Here is a 19,863-nt window from a genome sequence, read left to right as displayed (position 1 = left end):
TGTCCGAAGCAGCCAAGTCACTGATAATATAATGAAAACTCAATTAGATTAAATCATGAATCGTCGAGACTGGGTATATCTTGGCTTGGATCAGATAAGATCATCAACTCCGACTTCTTCCGCGCCAGTTTCCTTTAGCGCCAAAGGGGACTGGATTTTTTCAGCAAGCGTTCTTTGTTCTCTGCTCCAGTTTCAGATGGCGGCCGGTCTCGGACCATCATGATTCATGAATCATAGACCCTGCAAGCGAGGTACGCAGTGGGGGCCGTCGGGGCCCATCGCGAGCGCGGAAGAGCACGACTGTACGAGGTTATCTAATCTAATCTGATCCGATCTTTTACTGTACTGTACTGTACATATGTACATTCTTCAACCATCAAGACAGATGTATCATATTTCTAGTTTCAGATTCCCCGACTACTATACCGACCGGCTAGATAGTGAATACCATCCCTTGTGCATGCAACCCGTGTTACGCGGGAGAGCCCTGACCGAACGCAGCGCCGCAATCTGAGTCTGCCAACTGCACTATGTGGGCTGCCCAGGCCAGGGTGGTGCCCTCGCATAAGCGTCGCTCCTTGGCCGAATTGAACAAGTTTTGCTCATTCGGTCGTTTCCCGTTTCTGCGGTCGTGGGATCACTTCCTTCTTAATCCCGTTCTCGACCCGGCGGCACTTTCTGTTCGATCTTTCTTCACGATCTCCGATCTGAATGATCTCTGGTCGCACCGGCCCTGGAAACTCAAATCCTTGGATACTCTCGACCCCCTCTTTTAAATTCATTGTTGCTCTTGTCGGCTGCTGCAATGACTGTTCTCGATAAATTCCATAGCGTCGTTGGCACGACCGAGAGAGCAACGGTCGATGATCCGATCGCCCTCCAGGTGAGAGCCGACGACAAGGAGGCCGCACCAGGTCTCGCTAGCGAGGGACCTGAAATCAAGGATGAGAAGCCAGCTGAGAATGCCCAGTCTGGTGTTCAGAAAATCGAGGCCGTCACACTGGCCTGGTCTAAGAGCTCTGTCTACGTCCTCCTGGTGCTGTATGTTATCTCGCAGAACCCCGTCTCCGCATAGCTAACAACGATCTTGTAGCATCTGGTTCATCACCCTGGTTAACAACCTGCGGGGTGTCGTTGTTGACAGCTTGTCGCCGTACGCCACCAGTTCGTTTCTGGGCCACTCGCTTCTGACCGTCATCACTGTCGTTGCCTCGTCCATGGCCGGCGCGGTGTACATCCCAATGGCCAAGGCACTCGATCTTTGGGGCCGTGCAGAGGGGTTTCTCGTCATGCTGGGCTTCTGCATCCTGGGTCTCATCCTCCTATCTGTGTCCAAGAATCTACCGACCTACTGCGCCGGCCAGGTCTTCTACCAGGTGGGATTCGGGGGCCTTAGCTTCAGTTACGATGTGCTCTCTGCGGACGTGACCAGTCTGAGAAACCGAGGCCTTGCCTTTGCTTTCACCTCGTCGCCTGCTTTGATCTCGGCCTTTGCTGGATCCAAGGCTGCCCAGCAGTTCCTCGACCATGTTAGCTGGCGATGGGGGATTGGGGTCTGGGGTATTATCCTTCCGGCCTTTGGCATCCCGATCTATCTCATGCTTGCGTGGAACCTGCACAAGGCTACCAAGAAGGGGTTTATTGTAAGAGAGAAGAAGCATTGGTCGATTACCCCTGACGCAATCGGGCGTGGGATCTGGTGGACCCTTATAGAATTTGACTGTACGTGATCCATCTGCCATGAGAATACTTATTTGAATATTTACTTGAACTTCTACAGTACCTGGAGTCGTCCTCTTCGCCGCCGGAATGGTCGTCTTCCTCCTCCCCTTCACCCTCGCCGCCAGTGCCCCCTCAGGCTGGCGCAGCGGATACATCATCGCAATGATCATAGTCGGCTTCATCCTCCTCATCCTCTTCGGCCTGTGGGAAATCTACGCCGCGCCCATCCCCTTCCTCAAAAACCAATACCTAACAGATCGCACCGTGCTGGGCGCCTGTCTGCTCAATCTCACCTACCAAATCTCCTACTTCTGCTACGCGTCGTACCTCACCTCCTTCCTGCAGGTTGTGTACGAGGTCGACGTGGCCACCGCCGGATACGTCTCCAACACATTCAGCGTCGTCTCCTTCGTCTTCCTCTTCATCGCCGGCTGGCTCATCCGCTGGACGGGGCGGTTCAAATGGATTCTCTGGGTCTGTCTCCCGCTGTACATCTTCGGGCTCGGCCTCATGATCCATTTCCGGCAGCCAGGCGGGAACATCGGGTACATTGTGATGTGCGAGGTCTTCATCTCCGTCTCCGGGAGCGTCTTCATCCTGCTCTGCCAGATTGCCGTCCTGGCGACCGTGGACCATCAACACGTCTCTGCCGTGCTGGCTCTGCTTTTCGTAATGGGCAGTATCGGCGGCGGTATTGGGAGTGCTATCTCCGGTGCGGTCTGGACGAATACATTTGGCAAGAAACTGCGGCAGAATCTGCCGGCCGAGGTTATGGGTGAGTACGCGCTTATCTATGGGGATTTGTCTACGCAGCTGGAGTATGCACCTGGGACGGAGGTGCGGGATGTGCTGAATGATGCGTATGGGTATGCGCAGGTGCGGATGCTTGCGGCTGGCACGGCGGTTATGGTGCTGGGGTTTGTTTGGATTGGGATGATGAGGAATTTGAATGTTAAGACAATGAGCCAGACGAGGGGGAATGTTTTGTAGGTTTTAACTGGATTAGTTAAAGGCTGCCTTTAGCATAGTCTATATCCTACACCTCCCATTTAAGCAACAGTTTCGTCTCAATAATGCACTACATCCACCAACCCTCACCCCTTCACAACCTTCTCCCCAACCTCTCCACCCTGCACCTTACTCCCACCAGCAGCATTATCAGCCTTATCCCCCTCCACAGCCGTCGTCCTCTCATCAAGCCTCACATTCTCCAAAAAGAACATAATCACCAACATGGGCACAAGCGACGCCAGCGCCGCAATACCCAGCAGCCGCTGAGACCCACGGTACGCAGTATCAATTGCCTCGCGCACAGGTGTCCCAACCTCGTACTTCTGGGCCACGACTATACTCGAGAATATTGCGCCGGCTTGGTCTTTGTATTCGGCCGGGAGATGCTGCGATAGTTTTTGCGGGAGTGTGTTGCGCCAGATTGCGCCGGCGACACTGGTAATTCATCATCAGTTATCATTCACTAAGAAGAATGGGGGTAGGTATATAAGGGGTAGGAGAGACGTACCTAGTCCCAATCGCGGCGCCAACACTCATAGCCGCAAAGAAGACCGCCGTGACGACAGAGACTTCCCCCCGCGAAACCCTCGCCTGGACGGAAACCTGGGATGCAGTCTGGTAGAACGCGCGGCCGATTCCGATCAGCGACTTGGCTGTTATGAATGCTGCTTCGTTGCCTACGCGGCCGGTGCCCATGTCGACGAGGTACAGCAGCACGCCCATGCCGAGCACGCAGAGGGGCACGCCCGTGAGAACCCAGATCTGGGACCGGCGGGTGTATTTCATGGAGTAGGCGGCGAGGATTCCGGAGACTTGGAAGGCGACGCGGAGGGAGTTACTAGACTTTGTTAGTATGGTAGTTGGTGTATATGATTATCCGTGGGAGTAAATAGTGAGGAAGGCGTACTCGATCCGCGTTGCTGTGCCGGGTCCATAGTGCGCGGCAATCTGGAGATAGCTGGTGAAGAAGACGGTGAAGACGGAGTAGTGGAAGAAATCCAGCGCCCCGAGCAGACAAGCTGCAGCGACGGTTCGATTCTTGATCATCCGGTACGGGATGAATGGCTTTTGCGCAACCCAGGTGTCCCACGCGATGAAGACAATGAATATGACAACGCCCAGTACAAGCATCGCAACAAATGATCCCCTGTGCCAGTCATCGCTGTTCCCGGACCCTGTGAGTGACAGAGGAATGAGGAAGAGCGATAGACCCAGGAGAAGAAGCACAGCGCCGAATCTGTCGAGCTGGATCCAGACAACATTGTAGATGCGTTCCCAGTAGCCTTTACTACTATCGTCATTCCAGCCGATCATCTCGGATGTTTGCTTTGGTGCTGGCGTGCGTCGCTGGTAGTAGAGCATCGCACCGACTAGGAGAGTAGAGCAGACCGGCTGGATGATTGCCCACATGCCGTAGCCCCAGCGCCAGTGCGAGTCTGCGAGCATCCGGGTCGATATCTCGGTGCCGATGTATAGGGCTGGGATGACGGTTAGAGAGTCTGGGAGGGTGGACCAGACGGCGCGGTTGATGAGGTTTGTGACGTCTGCTACGAAGACTTGCTGCGTGAGGCCAAAGCCAGTGGAACTGACTTGTCAACATAGACTACATTCCAGGGGTGAGAATGACTTACCCAATATTCTCGAAGATGCCCCCAGCCTGTGCACTTAGCTATGACCGTAGGATTTTGGTCTAGACACTCACAATATACTGCGAAACATTCTTGCATGCGGCATAAATGGCATATCCAATAGCCTGGAACAGAATAGAGAGCGTGAACATCTCCGCTCGTCCAAAGACCTGTGCAAATGTCAGTGCTAGCCAGGATACTAGAGGCTTCAACATACATCTCCCAGCTTCGCAATGATAGGATACGCCGCAATCCGCGTAATATTGGCCACAACCTTCGCCGCCGACATGGCCGAATGCTGCTTGAACGAGGAGGTCGCATACGGCACATACACCTGGGTGGAGTAGTCGCCAAAATTATTCACTAGAGACGCTAGGAACAGTCTACCGAGAATCAGCAAGCACACCTATTGATTGAGTGTCGAGCATACCCGGTGAATGTTATAATCAGCCCCTGGCGCGTCCAGCCCTTGCGCAGCATCTCGGCCCTGTGTACACCTGCCTGCAGGCTCTCCGAGTCTGAAGTCTTGTCATTGGGGCTGTAATTGGACTTTTCGGTCACTGGTTCTACTACATCTGCAGCTGGTGAGCCCTTGGGCACCGCCGCGATCTCGTCGGCTGCCGTAGCCATAATGCCAAGTTGTTGGAAGGCTGAGACAAGAAATTTCGGGCTTACCGGTACAGGCTGACAGCAGGCGCTGAAATCTTAAGTAGTCGACCGCGGTCTTCTCGGAATTCTGTGCACATCTTATTCCCGGTTTGTGGACCTCGTATTCCAGCGCGAAGGGATAGGAAGTCAGCCCATGCAAGTCCAGGTCAGGCAAATCACAAAGCCACAACGAATTCCACCCAACAAATAAGCGAATCTAATCTAATCTATCCCCGATCAAGGACGATACCCGGCCAAGGGCCTTGGTGGCGACTGGCGGCGCTGGGGCAGGTGGGGCGTGGCTTCGTATTCAAGACTGCGAAGTCGTTCGTGATTGGAGAGCAAGAGATCAGATAACGAATGCCAATGCTTGCCCAGCCGGACTTGCAGCGAAGCTTCTGAATGTCTCATCGTCTGATCTCTCCTTTGCTCTTGAAATTCCTCCAGCTGCGAGCACAGTTTGTGGTGTGATATGGCCAAATGGACGTTTACCCCCAGCCAGCCGGGAGTCCGCAATACGGCTTCATGGCTTATCTCTCGGCAAAACAATAGCAATGGACCATACCAAGTGGACCTTTCGTGGCCTCTTGGATGGTCAGCGCAGGAAAGTTCCGTCGCAAATGCTCTTTCAGAAATCCTAGACTTCTGCACTCCGCTTCTAATATAGTTCAAACCCAGCTACCTTGTTGACGGCAACGCTCTATTCCTCACTGCAACCGAAACTCTCCGTCGACGAGAATCCCACCGTGCTCGTGAAACAAAAACCATTGTCGTTGCCGTAGGATACCCCCTCACAGACTCCCTCTTCAGCCCTCGTAGAAGCACCGACCTCACTCCACCGTGCGACAACTACACGCCCCCCGAAGGACCAGACGGGAAGCCAAATACCGAAGACCATGGAGGTGCCGACAAGTTCCTGGAATTCATCACCGAGATCGTGCAGCCGTTTATACGTTCAAGAGTCTTCCCCAATATTTCGTTTCAAAAGACAGCGCTGTTCGGACACTCCTACGGCGGGCTCTTTGTTCTCCACTCTCTCTTCACGCGGCCGTCCACCTTCGATATCTATCTTGCTGCGAGTCCGTCGATCTGGTGGAATGATTGTTTTATTCTCTCAGAGCTACCTCGGTTGTGTCACGCCCTTTCTTTTAAACAACCTCCTGATCTCCGGTTGTCATTTGGGTCCAGGGAGCAGTCTCCTGTACAGGGGCCAGGGGAACCTCTAGAGAAATTTGAGAGGAGGAAAGATGCTGCTCAGAGGAGGCGCATGGCGGATAATTGCAGTGAACTGTATAATAGTCTTCTCAAGGCGGGATACCTGCGTGTACTGGAGATGAAGGAGTATCCTGATGAAGATCACGGGAGTGTCATTGCGCCTGCGCTCAATGGAGCCATTGTGTTCATGGAGAGTTTGCTGTCCAAAATGGATGATTATTGATGAATGAGGAATGAGGAATTAGGGTATTTGGCATCACGTGGTGGTGAACAGGTGTCGAGCGATGACCGCCAGGAATCGCGGTTACCGCTCAGACCGGTAAACCACCATGTTGATCAGCCAACAATTTTAATCATCGTACACCTCAGTATCATTGCTTTTACCTATTTGACCGATCGTTGAAGTTGTGGTGGTGATCGGTCGTCGACCCATCAAGTCCTCCGCCCGGAATCCGAGAACAGGTTATGGACGGGATACTTTTGCATACCTCAAGTGTTAAGAATATTTCCAAGTACGGTTATAGGTATAGGCATGGATAAAATGACCAAACCCAGAGCTGCTACCACAAGCCAACGACCGACGACTCCACTGTCTCCTGCGGGGAACATCACTCACCAGTCACCACAACATCAACATGGCCCTTTCTTCCAGCACAAGCTCTCAATCCTCCCAGTCTCGAATCTTCGTAGACGACGTGTGGCATCTTATAGCTGAGTCCCTTTCCCAGCCATCTCTATCCAGCTCCCCCGACGGTGACCCAGACGAGGCGACTGAATATTGGAACCCCACGAGCTTGGCCGCGCTGACGCCGCACCTCTGCGACCTGATATCGCTGAGCTGTACCCGCCTGAGCTCGACAATGTCCTCTCAAATCTCTCCTGCTTCAGTGGTCTCCAACTCCTCAGCTTCGACTTCCCATTCGACCACTGCAATCCGAATCGCCGCCGACGCCGACGCCTCCATAACCAGCACGAGCCCTGCGCCAGCACAACCCAGAAACGGGAAGACACCTGGCGTGGACTAGTATCAGCGAGCTTCGGCGCTATCGCATCAAACTACATCGACAACAACAGCAACACTGCTCAATTCGCCTCCCTCGAAATCCACAACCTCAACCCAATCGCCCTCCCTGTAATCGCAACAACACCATTCCACTCCCTTCTTTCGCGCCTCAAATCTCTTAAACTCACCCTCGCACCTCCCGACTACCTCTCTTTACACGATATCATCACCGTGCGGTCCGCCAGCATCCCTCTCGACAACTTCGGCCCCTGGCTCTTCAACCACTTAGCCTCCCTCGAGGAACTCTCGTTCAACCCGGACCCCTCCAATTCCGGTCCTCACATGGGCAACGCAGGCCAAAACCCCGCGTATATACAGGACATCGGCCTGAGAAACGCAACAATGCCGAAGTTGAAGAAAGTCACGCTGGCAAATATCTTTGTCTGCGCTGTACTCACGGGGTTTCTGTGCCGGCATTTGCCCTCGCTGGAAGATATCACGCTGCATTTCTGTCGGGCTTATGTGCCGTACGACAACAACAACAACAACAACAATAACAACGGCAACAAAAACAGCTGGTCAACGCTCTTCAAATCCATAACCTCTGCAAACCCGCCAGCTTTGAAATTATTCACGTTCACTACACCCCAGGACGAACTAATCCTATGGAGTCCCGACGACGACTGGCTTGACAGTGACCTGGTCGAGGCAATGTATCGCACGCGAGAAGCCGAGCCTAATACGCTGCTTTTCCCGCATTATGAGATATGGGATCGCGAGTGTGTGATGAGGGATATGGGGGTTAATATCAGGAGTTTCCTGGCTGGGGAGGATTATGGGGCTTTTCTAGGGCTTAGGGGTGTTCTTAGATGGAATGCGGGTGGGGAGGAGACACGGGTGACGTGAGATAGGAAGGGGTTTGGGATGTGGAAGTATATTGATGTTAGTGAAAGATGAGGTATATCCTGATGGAAGAGCAAGTATTTGGTATTTGATTAGTATCTCGCGTGATAGTCATTGTATATAAGAACGCTGGTTGGTTTTCTATCATGAATGCCCTGGTCCCAATTTGTATCTCAGACTAAACAATGCCAATACGCTGTTCATTATACAGATCCAAACCTAGAAAATGCAGCAACGCATGGACTTCGACATTACTGCCGCCGGAATACCCTTCAGGTCCCCGAAGAGTCCAGATCTCCTGCCGAGCACGTAGCTGGCTCTCGAACTCGGAATGTCTCCAGAGATACTCTGGTACCAGGTGTGGTCTTCGTTGGATGTCTGTTCCATGGTGGTGTAGATGAGGTCCCAACGCAGCAAGGAATCTCTCGTGGTTATCGGCCCATCTTCTCGGTAGTTGCGTGCCTGGAAATGACTCCCATGATTCTCCAAGGCAGGTCGCGGTGTATTCAAAGTGTTTCAGGAGCCTTTCAGTGGCTTGTGCCCATTGTTGAATCTCCGATAGGTGAGAGCGTAGTCGGTCTACGATTGGCGACCATTGCAGTTCCGGTTCCGATTCCGTTGTGTCTGTTGGCTGGAGAAAGGACCAGCAGAATCGAGATAGGTCCCATGTATATACAGACGGGTACTTTCTTCCAGTCTGGCTGACAGAATAAAAGTCGGGTCGTTTGATTTCCATTTTGCCCTCGCCTGTTCTTTGATCTGAGCTCATCTGGTTGACCTCTAGCAGAAATTGCCAGATGGCTGACTGGTCGCGGAACATCCATCCTAATTCCTGGTTCCACTTAATCCAATCCTCCCGTAACTGTCTTTCAATCCTTTCCAGAGCCGGATGGTACAGCATCAGAAAGGTTAGGACCCTGGCTCGCACTGTGGTAACCGAAGGTAGGCTTTTTCCAAGGCCAGGAGGCATAGGTTCTAGCCTCGAATACAGCTGCTGTAGATAGCCGTTCTCCTCTGGGCCCAACGCTGACACATTCAACCCGGAAGGCTTGTCTCGTCGACCCCTTTGATACCACGGAACCAGGAATGTCGAGGTAGGAGATCTGATTGAGAGAGCACATACAGACACCAGAATATAAGCACTTTCTCTCTTTGTCTTCCTGAGAATCACAGGGTAACGATATCCATTTAATACAAATAACCTGTCTGTTTCAACGATTTCATAATTCGGATGAGGAATTGACAGTACGCAAACACCTCGGGTGTCTGTCGGTATCACGATGTAGGTGTAGCCTTCAAATGCTCTCCTCTCGCCTTTTATACTGCACAGCTTGGAGCCCTGTAGTCGCATGGTTCCTGTAGCAGAATTCACTTCCATGTCGCGGTCATTGCTACCAAGGCCGTCAAACCAGACCGGTATGGCGTCTTCTAATAACAAGTCGTCTGGTTCACCCCTGACCCAAGCCTGCATCACAGTGTCCAGGGATGGCAGTGACAGCTTTTGGGACCAGTCAGGAACCCAAGACGGGAGGTCAGTCCCATCCGTCTGTCCCGCCAAGGCAAGAAAGTCCATCGTATCCCAGCTTTTGGCAAAGTATGCCGCGATTCCGATATATACGTTTTCTGTAGCCAGTCGATAATCGGGACTGATGAACTTCTCGCCCATCAGGCCCAAGACCGCAAAAACTTTGTCTCGTGGATCGGAGCATTGGTACGCGGATGCATCCACCAAGACATTCAACAGATCTCTCCCAGTAAAGGGGTACCATTTCGAGTCCTTGAATAGCCAGGTCGGTATATTCAAGCCGGAGCAAGAGCCTCCAAAGGCGCGTTTGGGCCATCGTACGGAGTGACCACCGCAGATTAATTCGATCTCGCGGGCCATGAGAGTCTCTTGGAGTACCCAGAGACGGGAGAAGTACGGCAGTTTGAGCAACGCCGATACGCTATCCTGGACACTCTTATCAATGGCGGGGTAATCACCTGGTGTTGGCTGAAACGCTGTAATCTCCTTGAGAAAGCTGAAGGCTGGGCCAGAGTCGGGGGGTTCGTCTCCAACGTAGGCCACAACTTTCGTGGCCCTCGCGTAGATCTCGCGTAGGATATAAACCTGGCCATTCTTCTCGACTGGATTCGTCTGGTTAATACACAACGAATCTATCCAAAGCAGTCTATCGCTCTTCCGGCGCCTCAGCCGCCGAAGAGCTTTGCCACAGGTGGTGGATACATATGCGACATCCCAATAACTCCCTATAAATACCGGGCATGGTTCGGACGAGTCAGTGAGATCATTCACGGAGGTATACGATAGAGCGTCGTACAGCGGAAGAGGGATTTGGTTGATGAGTACAGTCTCGAGGTCTACGTGGATCGGGTCCCCGTCTGTGCCAGGCTTCAGCCGTAAGAGGCGTATACTGTCTTCGGACGGAAGTTCTGGTAGAAACGATTTTGGGAACTCTGGTTCGGGAAGGCCCCTATTTATATCGCTCTGGGATACACCACTCTCATTTCCGGGGTCCCAATCACTATATGTGACCGCAGCTGGCCATGACAAATTCATTCGCCTCCGATCATGGAGCTTAGGCACTGGGCATGGTTCGCGATGCACTGTGAGATCTTCTAACGATGGGATCGCGAAGCAGTAACTGCAGCAAGGAAGACCGCTCGCTGCAGAGACATCTGGTCGTCGACAGCCGGATTCATGCCAGCGATACATTGTCACTGGGGATGGATGAGGGAGAGACGGGCGAGGGGCACAGGAAGATATATGAGGCTGAGATCAACAGGCAGTCACGGGTCCGTGCCTGTCCTCAGGCACCAATGAGTCACTGTGTTTGACAGTAAAATAGAGTTACTATTCTGATTTTAGCAGTAAATATTACCAGGGATGATGCTGGTGATAATTGGACTGGCAATATTTAACAATTTTGGAACACTCTGGATTTTCTCTTATTCTGCAGGTGATATATATGTTTATCTATCTCGTATATATATATACATATTTTAATTTGAAGAAACGGCTGTAGCCCCGCATTTTTGGGCGTCATGGCGGTTATTCGTATCGTCCCCGCTTCAACCTCATGTATCAGAGCTGCCTCATCCCTCATAATCATTGCGTCCGCAGCATGTGTCGGTTTCCTGTTTCACGTTAACCGACCGAACCACCTGATGACGAAACATGGCTGATGCTCTGCAGGATCGACATTGCCCCCTCTCCACTTATAACGCTGCGCATTCCTCCGCACTCCGCAGTCCTATCTCCATCAGATGTCCTTCTTCGCTATTACCTGGAGGAGTACAAACTGAACATGCACCTCAATCTTGGATTCATCCTTGGTCTCGCATCGTTAGCGACCGTGGCGTTTTCAACGACTGCGCGCGAGCGCGATATTGTCACCCACCGACCCACGCGACCTCCTTCATACCCTCTGGCTGTTAGGAATCCGTACCTCTCAACATGGATGCCCAGCGACCAAGTACAAACACTGCCATATGCAGAGCCCCAGTTCTGGGCGGGTCAGAGCCTGACTTGGTCCATTATGGCGCGAGTTGATGGCCAGACGTATAGTCTGATGAGCATCACGAATCCCAGCGACAAGATCCGTCCTGCTATTGTGCGAACCGCCGAGTATACTGCGACTCATTCTGTATTTACACTTTCTGCTGGCCCAGTTATCTTTACGTTAGACTTTTTCTCTCCGGTATCTCCGTCTAATTATTTGAGGCAGTCGCTTCCATTCAGTATGACGCGTTTCGGTCCTTGCGGGAGTCTGCGCAGAGCTAATGTATACCCCAGGTTATCTAACTGTGAGTGTATCCGAGGCCAGTTCAAATGACATCCAGATATATACAAGTATCGACGGCAGATGGGCTGGGAGAGAGCAGAACACCGCGCGCAGCTTCCACAGGGACGGCTCCACCTTGGCATATGCCCTCAAGGTGAAGGATGCAGTTCCCTATGCAGAGCAAAGCGATATGGCTACTTGGGGTGAAGCCATCCTTTCATCGCAGCGTACTTCCCAATCGAAGCTTTCCTTTTCTTCGGGGAAGCGAGGAGAGGTGCGCTCCCAGTTCGTTAACCACGGCAAGTTATCTGGCAAAGACGACACTTGGGTCCCTGGCGGAATTGTTGCGTTTGCCCATGATCTTGGCGCTGTTAGTGGAAATCTTTCCGTAAACTTCGCGGTCGGATATGCGAGGGAAAATGCTATCAATTACCTAGGAAAGCCGTACACGGGTTACTACCGGGCCGAATACTCGAATACTTATAAGGCGTTATCGCATTTCTTCGAAGATTACCCTGCTGCGGCCCTCGAATCCGATATCGTCGACTTTGTGATGGAAATACAAGCAAAGGATGCAGGCGGTGCTAAGTACGCTGATATTGTCACCCTCTCGGCTCGCCAGGCATGGGGAGGGATTGATTTGACCATCCCCAACGACTCACTGGACGCAAACGACGTGCTGGCGTTTGTCAAGGAGCTCTCCAGCAATGGCAATCTCAACACGGTAGACGTCATCATGCCTGCATTTCCTATATACTACGTTATGGATCCGGACTATATCCGCCTTTTGCTGGAGCCAATGATGCGCTACCTTGCTGCTGGTCGTTGGCAGCAGCCGTACTTGATCCATGATATGGGCGCGCACTACCCCAACGCCACTGGTCATGATGACCAAAAGGCAGAACCGATGCCTATAGAGGAGTGCGGAAACCTAATGGTTCTCGTTCTGGCCTACGTAAGGGCAACTGGTGATATGGCCTGGGCAGACCAGTACATCCACCTCTTGCAAAAGTATGCGGACTACTTGGTTGAAAACAGCATCGACATTGAGCTGCAGCTGTCCTCCAACGACGCTGCAGGCCCTCTCGCCAATGAGACCAACCTTGCGATAAAGGCAGCAGTTGGGCTCAAGGCATTTGGAGAATTAAGCGGGCTCACCGAGTATTCGCGGATCGGCGAAGAGCGTGCCGAGCTCTTCTTCGCCCAGGGCCTTGGAACAGATGAGGAAAAGTCTCATTTCGTCCTGCAATACCCTGATGAGCCTGCGTCATGGAAGACTCCGTACAACCTATTTCCGGACGTGCTGTTCAACCTCGAAACGTTCCCCAGAGAAGCCTATCAGATGGGAGACACCTTCTTCAAGGGCGTCCGTGCAGAGTACGGCGTTGCGTTGGACAACCGGCAGGACTGGGCCAAATCTGACTGGAACATGTGGCTGGCGGGCACATTCGACGACATGACCACTCGGCGCGAGTTCATCCACGATCTCTGGGCATACATGTCCAATGGCAAACACAATTGGCCATTCTCCGATCGCTATGTCGCCACATCGGCCCAGGGTAATGAGCCCGGACGTCCTGTTCTGTGTCGTGCGCGACCGACAGTGGGTGGCCACTTTGCCTTAGTTGCGCTCCAGGGGCCCAAGTGCCTGCAAGCTGCTGTGGTGCGAGAGCTCGAGGCTGCGCAGAAGGAGCGATCCGAGATAATAAGAGAGGACTTGTAGAAGTATCGAGCTGGATGCACATACTCACACACTGTATTTAGATGCCTTCAATGCTGAGCATATTCATTCACTGTAATTGTAGAGTTGAAGCAGTAAATTGTTTGTAGATTTCCAAATGTTGTGCAGGCCCCTGGGCTTACATAATCGCAGCTCTTTCCAAAGTCCCAAACCCGCTGCCTTTTTTGCTGTTGCTCCTCCTCACCAACTGACTCTCTTGTCTCTCTCGCCCTTTCTTCTCTTCTTTGTCGCTTTTCATCTCCTTCCGTCTCCTTCTCCGTTTTTCTGATCTTCGACTTGTGTTGTCCCCATGGCTTCTGTGAGTGGCCCCCTCTGTTGTTGTCGCCCCCGAGCAACCCCCGACCCCGTACAGTGGAAGCTTAGCTGTCCAACGTCATATTCTCCCGCCTCGAGATATGCACGCGTCGGACGTCTTTCCCGCGCGCCCAAACCACCTTATTGTACTTGAGAACTCGATGCTAACCTCGCCCGCCTCTCGTTGTAGCCCCGTCCCCCTCACAGCTTCGCCGGACCGCAAGGCTACTCGCTCCCTAACGGTGCCTCAGGCCCAGTCCCTGGAGCCGCCCCTCTACTACCCAACAACGGACGAATTATTCAAAATGGGCCTGTGAGAGTGCTGTGTATTGCAGATGTGCGAGGTACGTTTTCTTTGTGGGGATCACCTGACGACCCTATTTGAATTTCAAGAATATGGAAATGAATCGGCGGGCTAACGTCAGCGTTTTTTTTAACTTTTTTTGGTCCACAGGAAATCTGAAGTCTCTTAACGAGTTGGCCAGACAAGCCCGCGCAGACCATATTATTCATACCGGTGACTTTGGTTTCTACGATGATACTTCGCTGGAGCGGATTGCGGACAAGTGAGTACTTGAAAGCAGTCAGGGTGTAACACTTTTGGGGCGCTTTCAGTTTGATACACGGGTGCTCTTAAAAATGATGTGGTCGGCTAACGAACTCGAATCTCTATTATAGAACTCTTAAACATGTCGCTCAATACTCTCCTCTGCTACCAGAAGGCGTGAAGCGCGCTATTGCTCAGACCCCTCCACAGCAGTCGATCAAGTCACGCTTCACACCAGACCAACTACCCCTTTCAGAGCTCTCCATGCTACTGGATAAGCGGCTCACACTTGACGTTCCTGTATACACTGTCTGGGGTGCGTGTGAGGATGTTAGGGTGCTGGAGAAGTTCCGCTCAGGTGAATACAAGGTTGACAAGCTGCACATCATTGACGAGGCCAACTCTCGGTTGCTGGACATTGGTGGCGTCAAGCTGCGTCTGCTCGGTCTGGGAGGTGCGGTTGTGATGCACAAGCTTTTCGACAACGGTGAAGGAAAGACAACTATTGCGGGTGGTCAAGGAACCATGTGGACGACTCTGCTACAAATGGGTGAATTGATCGACACCGCCAATCGTGTTTACGACCCGTCGGAAACCCGTATATTTGTTACGCACGCTTCACCCGCCCGCGAGGGTATGTTGAACCAGCTTTCCGTGACTCTCAAGGCCGATTTCTCTGTTTCTGCCGGACTTCATTTCCGCTACGGCTCGTCTTACAACGAGTTCTCTGTGAACCCCTCGCTCGACCACTACCGGGGCAAGCTGTCCGCGTCCAAGGCTTCTTTCAACGATGTGTGGGAGACAGTCCGGGGTGAAGTTGAGTCCGCTATTCACCAGAACGACGCTCAGAAGACACTGCTGGAAAACGCTCTTGGCGTGGTCGAGAAGATGCCCTCTGTGGCCAATGGCGGGAACCCCTTCGGTGGCCCGGCCAACCCTGGTAGTGCTAGCGGCCAGGTAGACGAGAGTGCTTTCAAGAACATGTGGAACTTCAATTTGGCGGATGCTGCATTCGGATTTTTGGTCCTAGAGATCGAGTCTGGACGTATCGGCACGGAAATGCGCGCTCAGGGATTCAACTTTGCTCACCGTACCGGCAAGCCCCTAGCCTCTGGTGCTCCCCAGCCTGCTCCTCAAACAGGTGCTCCAGTCAGCGTACCCTCACCCGTCAACGCCGCTCGTCCAAATGTTGCCGCACCTCAGTTTGGTCAAACTCAGCCCATTCCCACTCGTGCCGCACCCCCCGCACAGGGCAAGGGACCTGCCGCTGCAGCTCGCACCTCTCCTGCTCCGGTCCTCCCCAAGTCCGTAACTCCACAGCCTTCTGCTACAGCTGAATCTGCTGAGAGCTCGGTTACCCTCGAGGCCAATGGCTCGGCACACCCCGAGAAGCAAGGGGAATCTCCAGCCCCCAAGACGGAACGGAAGCAGAGCAACGCTCTATTCATCTCGAATGTTGAGAATGAGCAAGCTGCGCGGGAGCTGTTCGGCGAAGAGGACAAGGCTAAGCTACTGAAGGTAGAGAAATGGGGCAAGTACAACCACGTAGCCACATTTGGGACCGTGGAGGACGCCAAGGCTGCTCTTGATCACCTCCCCATCGAGAACAAGAAGTCCACTCCTCCCGGCCAACCACGAAAGCCCAACGTCAAGTTCTTCGAAGACCGCGGCAGTCACCGCGGCAATGCCGGCACGTGGCAAAGCAGCAACCGAGGTGGTAGCAATGCATCACAACGCGGAGGATACCAGAGTGGAGGAGCTAGCGATAGCGAAACCGGGCGCGGACGAGGTTTGGGCGGACGAGGCGGCGGCCGTGGGCGCGGCGACCGTGGACGCGGCGGGCGAGGTGGTCGCGGAGGATTCAACAAGTCAGGCCCGACAGATTCATCTGCTCCATCAACGTCGACACCGACCGGTGATAAGCCAGCTGCGTCTGGTGACGCCTAAGGCATGATTTTGATCTATTAGCCTGTTTTTTTCCCATCTAGTATTCCCTCTTCGCTTCAGTGTCCATTTACTCCTTTTTTCTTTTTCTTTTTTTTTTTTTTTTAGATACCAATCTGAAAAGACATACATTGGATTTATTAATATTTTGGGCAGACCCAGTCGCCGCAAGGGATGCGAGTTCAACACGTTGGGGGTACGNACATTGGATTTATTAATATTTTGGGCAGACCCAGTCGCCGCAAGGGATGCGAGTTCAACACGTTGGGGGTACGTGGGCAGTGGGCTCTACTATATCTTGGGTGGTATGCCTGTTAAGGTTTGGCGGAGGGAGCTTGACGTTGACGCTTAAAACAATTTTCACTAGATTAGACTTTTTTTTTTTCTTTTTTTTTTTTTTTTCTCTCGGCCGCGTTTGGTTTTCTACCTTTATCCGGTCCATGTCCTGTGATGTGATGCGCTATAACCAAATTCTACGGTTCTTAGGAGCTTAATTTTCATTTGTGTGTAATAAAAAAAAGACAACTTATTTTCTTCAGCTGTTGCTCGTAAGTGTCTGCTCATAGTGTTTAGAGGACATATTTGCTGGTAGAGTGCTCCAGCCTTCGGGTACGCTTATAGTAATGTACGGGACATGGTTTCGCGGCGGGCCCATTATATAAGTGCCAGCTAGGACATGCATGCATGGGAAAGAAGACTTGGCAATGCAGCACTGTATAGTGCTTATTTGTTTGAGTCGGGTTGTTCTTGATCATTATCAAAGGAAGTACAATAGCACAAGCAGAATAATAGGAAAATGTCATCAAGATAAGTACAAGCGTAGACTGAATGAATCCACCAAGTATCAAACCCAATGAATGTGATAATAGATATAAACGAATGCAAACGCGAAAGCGCCTGTTCCCTGCTGCCCGATTTTCCGATATTCTCCATGTGTGTCTGTGTCCGAAGCAACTCCGGGTTTCCTATATGAATAGATGACGCATTGTCCTCTTGGGGTGTGGCATAAAATTCAACCCAAATTCGAGCCGATATGATGCTCTTGGTGTACAGATTTCCCGTTCAATTGCATACACATCCACCACCCATTCGCCTTTAAAGCAAGAAAGAAGTGAGAAAACATAAAAGAAGATATCCATAAATCATGACATTTTGCACCAATTCCAACTTGCAGTTGTAATTGTGCATCCCATTAGTAAAAAAGGTAAAGCTGTATCATATCCCGTTACTCCAAATATCATTGAGGTATCGTATCGAGGGGTATCTGTATCCGAATTCGAGAAGCAGATGATTCCACGGTTGTTGTCACTGCATATCCCTTCAATGCGTCGACTGACCGTCTAGACACGGCCAATGATATCATCCACATCCCTCTGATTCACGACAACACCGCCCTCAGAGCAGCGAGCCTTCGTACGTAGTTCAGAGCACAGATTATCGACGTCGATCTCCCCGTTACGGAACTTCTCCATGGATTGCAATCGGTCCCTGCGAAAACAGAAGTTAGAATACTTAGAACGGCGTTAAAGGAATTGGTTAGAACATACCAAATCTTGGTGCAAGACATCATTTGGGCCTTGTCCTCCCCTGGCACGACTTCCTCGTCCATCTTATTATCGATCTCATCAAGTATGCTCTTCTTGGGCTGTGTATGGGTGCCAGCCTCGCTGAGATTATGAGACGGGCTACCCAGGTCAGGCAACGGGAAGGCATCGTCAAAGAAGGTGTTGAAATCTTGCGATAGGATCGCATCTTGAGGCTCCCGCCAGTCCCCAAATAGGAGAGGGTCAAACTGTCCTCCGTTCTGCTGAGCCATGAAATCAATTCCAGGGACATTTTCGGTGTTCTCTGGCTCGGTGGGGGTATTAGTCGCGCTTTCGCTCCGTTGTCTCACAGCTGGAATGGGGTTGTTGATGTTGCCGCAGGCCAGGCCAAGCTGCGCGCAAAATGAACTCTCACCATCAATGGTGCACGCGTGTCCGTCGTGAGATTCCTTGGGCTTATTGTCCGGAGACTGTACGCTGGGTTCTGGGGAAGTGCCGTTAGACGAGAGGAAGTTATGAGAGTCTGACGATGAAGATGGAGAATCGGAATTTGAGGTGTCGTTGTTCTGTCCCGTTTGTCGGTTGAAGTTGTAGGCTGACAAGTTCGGGGTCTGATTTGTCGAACGCCCATTTGTGGTTGCCGGTGATGCGTTAGCTGGCTTAGCTGGTGTTGCTGCCTTGGGAGAAGCAGAGTTAGAACTCCTGCTATTAGCTGAATTCTGAACTGCGGGATGTCGTAGAACCCCAGGTATCGGTGTGGCATCGTTCGAGTTGTTCTGGCCGGGTTTGGCTTGTGAGCTACCGTTGAAGATGCGGTTTCCGGGTAGATCCCCAAACTTGGGGAAATCGAACATGAAGTCATTATTATTCAACCCGGACATACGGTTGGCGTTGCCGGGGTATGAATTGATAGCTGAAAGCGCGTTTCCTTGTGTCACCCAAGAAAGACGCTTGCGGTACTCTCGCAATTCAACCTGCAAACGCTCAACTTGAGCTTTGAGCAATCCATTTTCCTGGTTAGCTTCGTCAGATTCCTTTTGCAGCTCGTCCACTTTTGTTTCCAGATCCTTCAAGTGTTTCTCCTTTCGTTCGCGGAATGCCCGTTGTGCTGCACGATTCTGTGCCTTGCGCTTCTAGGAGAGAGTCAGCAATCACTGCTTCTGCATCATTTACCATCTATACATACCGATGTCGGTTCTGACATCAGGGGCTTTCTTCCTGGTTTCTTCGATGCCTTTTCATCGCTCTTATCGTCACTTTCCCTTCGCTTCTTTCCAGAAACTTCGCTCGTGCTTTCAGAATCTTTTCGCTTATCACCGACTTCATGATCATCCGAGATTGCACTTCCTGGCAGATCACCAATCAAGTTTTCGTCCGAGCCGGGGAAATCCCATTCAAGATCTGGGTTGAAGTCGAGGAAAGGGCTCTCATCGTAGTTCAAGTTGTCGAATTGGTGATTCGGACCATCGAATGCCGGAGACGCACTGAAGCTTCCCGTGGAGGCTTGACCCGGTGTATCGGTAGGATTTGACCCGGTCTTTGGTGCCTGACCCTTGGGTTTCTGCTTGTTGTTCGACGAAAGAGCGGCTAGAAGGAGATCCTGTTGGCCAGGGGAAAGGTAGAGACCTTGCTGGTACAAAGTGTTGAAGTCAGACATCGTGAAAATGGAAAACTGTGCAATGCAACTTGAAAGACTGCAGTATGCAAAGGCAAGAAAAGCTGTCGTGACTGGTATCGCAGACGCGAGAGCTATTGACGATTGATAGTCAGGTCGGGCTTCCCGCCCGTTTGCTGTCTCGATACTGACGACAGCGTCGAATTGCAGTGGTGAAGCTATCGGCAGCTGGTGTCGAGATGTACAATGACCGGTCAGATAAG

At 51.9% G+C, this 19,863-nt stretch overlaps 7 protein-coding genes across 7 annotated transcripts; 4 read left to right on the top strand and 3 right to left on the bottom strand.

Moving 5' to 3' along the window:
- Positions 1 to 805: 805 nt before the first annotated feature.
- On the top strand, positions 806 to 2,712 carry mirB (MFS siderochrome iron transporter MirB; the record flags this gene model as incomplete). Its single annotated transcript, XM_040844928.1, has 3 exons — positions 806 to 1,041; positions 1,094 to 1,722; positions 1,781 to 2,712. 3 exons carry the CDS (start codon positions 806 to 808, stop codon positions 2,710 to 2,712), a joined length of 1,797 nt encoding a protein of 598 aa, XP_040701711.1.
- A 97-nt stretch (positions 2,713 to 2,809) lies between these two features.
- On the bottom strand, positions 2,810 to 5,156 carry ASPSYDRAFT_69086 (uncharacterized protein). Its single transcript, XM_040850455.1, has 7 exons — positions 4,792 to 5,156; positions 4,579 to 4,744; positions 4,436 to 4,531; positions 4,365 to 4,390; positions 3,641 to 4,318; positions 3,242 to 3,571; positions 2,810 to 3,168 (listed from the first exon to the last, which is right to left on the bottom strand). The coding sequence occupies exons 1-7, from the start codon at positions 4,989 to 4,991 to the stop codon at positions 2,817 to 2,819; spliced, it is 1,848 nt and encodes a 615-aa protein (XP_040701710.1). The 5' UTR covers positions 4,992 to 5,156; the 3' UTR covers positions 2,810 to 2,816.
- A 325-nt stretch (positions 5,157 to 5,481) lies between these two features.
- Positions 5,482 to 6,554, top strand: ASPSYDRAFT_132908 (alpha/beta hydrolase; the record flags this gene model as incomplete). The annotated part of the gene is made up of 2 exons (XM_040840620.1): positions 5,482 to 5,603; positions 5,688 to 6,554. 2 exons carry the CDS (start codon positions 5,482 to 5,484, stop codon positions 6,445 to 6,447), a joined length of 882 nt encoding a protein of 293 aa, XP_040701709.1. The 3' UTR covers positions 6,448 to 6,554.
- A 305-nt stretch (positions 6,555 to 6,859) lies between these two features.
- On the top strand, positions 6,860 to 8,241 carry ASPSYDRAFT_1178353 (uncharacterized protein; the record flags this gene model as incomplete). Its single annotated transcript, XM_040840326.1, has 2 exons — positions 6,860 to 7,248; positions 7,299 to 8,241. The coding sequence occupies 2 exons, from the start codon at positions 6,860 to 6,862 to the stop codon at positions 8,131 to 8,133; spliced, it is 1,224 nt and encodes a 407-aa protein (XP_040701708.1). The 3' UTR covers positions 8,134 to 8,241.
- A 67-nt stretch (positions 8,242 to 8,308) lies between these two features.
- On the bottom strand, positions 8,309 to 11,035 carry ASPSYDRAFT_203648 (uncharacterized protein; the record flags this gene model as incomplete). Its single annotated transcript, XM_040843837.1, has 1 exon — positions 8,309 to 11,035. The coding sequence occupies exon 1, from the start codon at positions 10,844 to 10,846 to the stop codon at positions 8,309 to 8,311; it is 2,538 nt and encodes an 845-aa protein (XP_040701707.1). The 5' UTR covers positions 10,847 to 11,035.
- A 403-nt stretch (positions 11,036 to 11,438) lies between these two features.
- ASPSYDRAFT_58489 (uncharacterized protein) lies at positions 11,439 to 16,444 on the top strand (the record flags this gene model as incomplete). Its single annotated transcript, XM_040849546.1, has 7 exons — positions 11,439 to 11,871; positions 11,909 to 13,634; position 13,721; positions 13,789 to 13,954; positions 14,175 to 14,294; positions 14,405 to 14,516; positions 14,629 to 16,444. The coding sequence occupies 7 exons, from the start codon at positions 11,439 to 11,441 to the stop codon at positions 16,442 to 16,444; spliced, it is 4,374 nt and encodes a 1,457-aa protein (XP_040701706.1).
- A 1,337-nt stretch (positions 16,445 to 17,781) lies between these two features.
- On the bottom strand, positions 17,782 to 19,642 carry yap1 (putative bZIP transcription factor AP-1/Yap1; the record flags this gene model as incomplete). The annotated part of the gene is made up of 4 exons (XM_040842288.1): positions 17,782 to 17,929; positions 17,989 to 18,640; positions 18,686 to 19,118; positions 19,172 to 19,642. The coding sequence occupies 4 exons, from the start codon at positions 19,640 to 19,642 to the stop codon at positions 17,782 to 17,784; spliced, it is 1,704 nt and encodes a 567-aa protein (XP_040701705.1).
- Positions 19,643 to 19,863: the final 221 nt, after the last annotated feature.

This window comes from Aspergillus sydowii (assembly GCF_001890705.1).
Source record: "Aspergillus sydowii CBS 593.65 unplaced genomic scaffold ASPSYscaffold_6, whole genome shotgun sequence".
Classification (NCBI taxonomy): Eukaryota; Fungi; Ascomycota; class Eurotiomycetes; order Eurotiales; family Aspergillaceae; genus Aspergillus; species Aspergillus sydowii.
The sequence above is the reverse complement of the archived record's forward strand: the minus strand, read 5'-3'. Positions and strand labels throughout refer to the sequence as shown.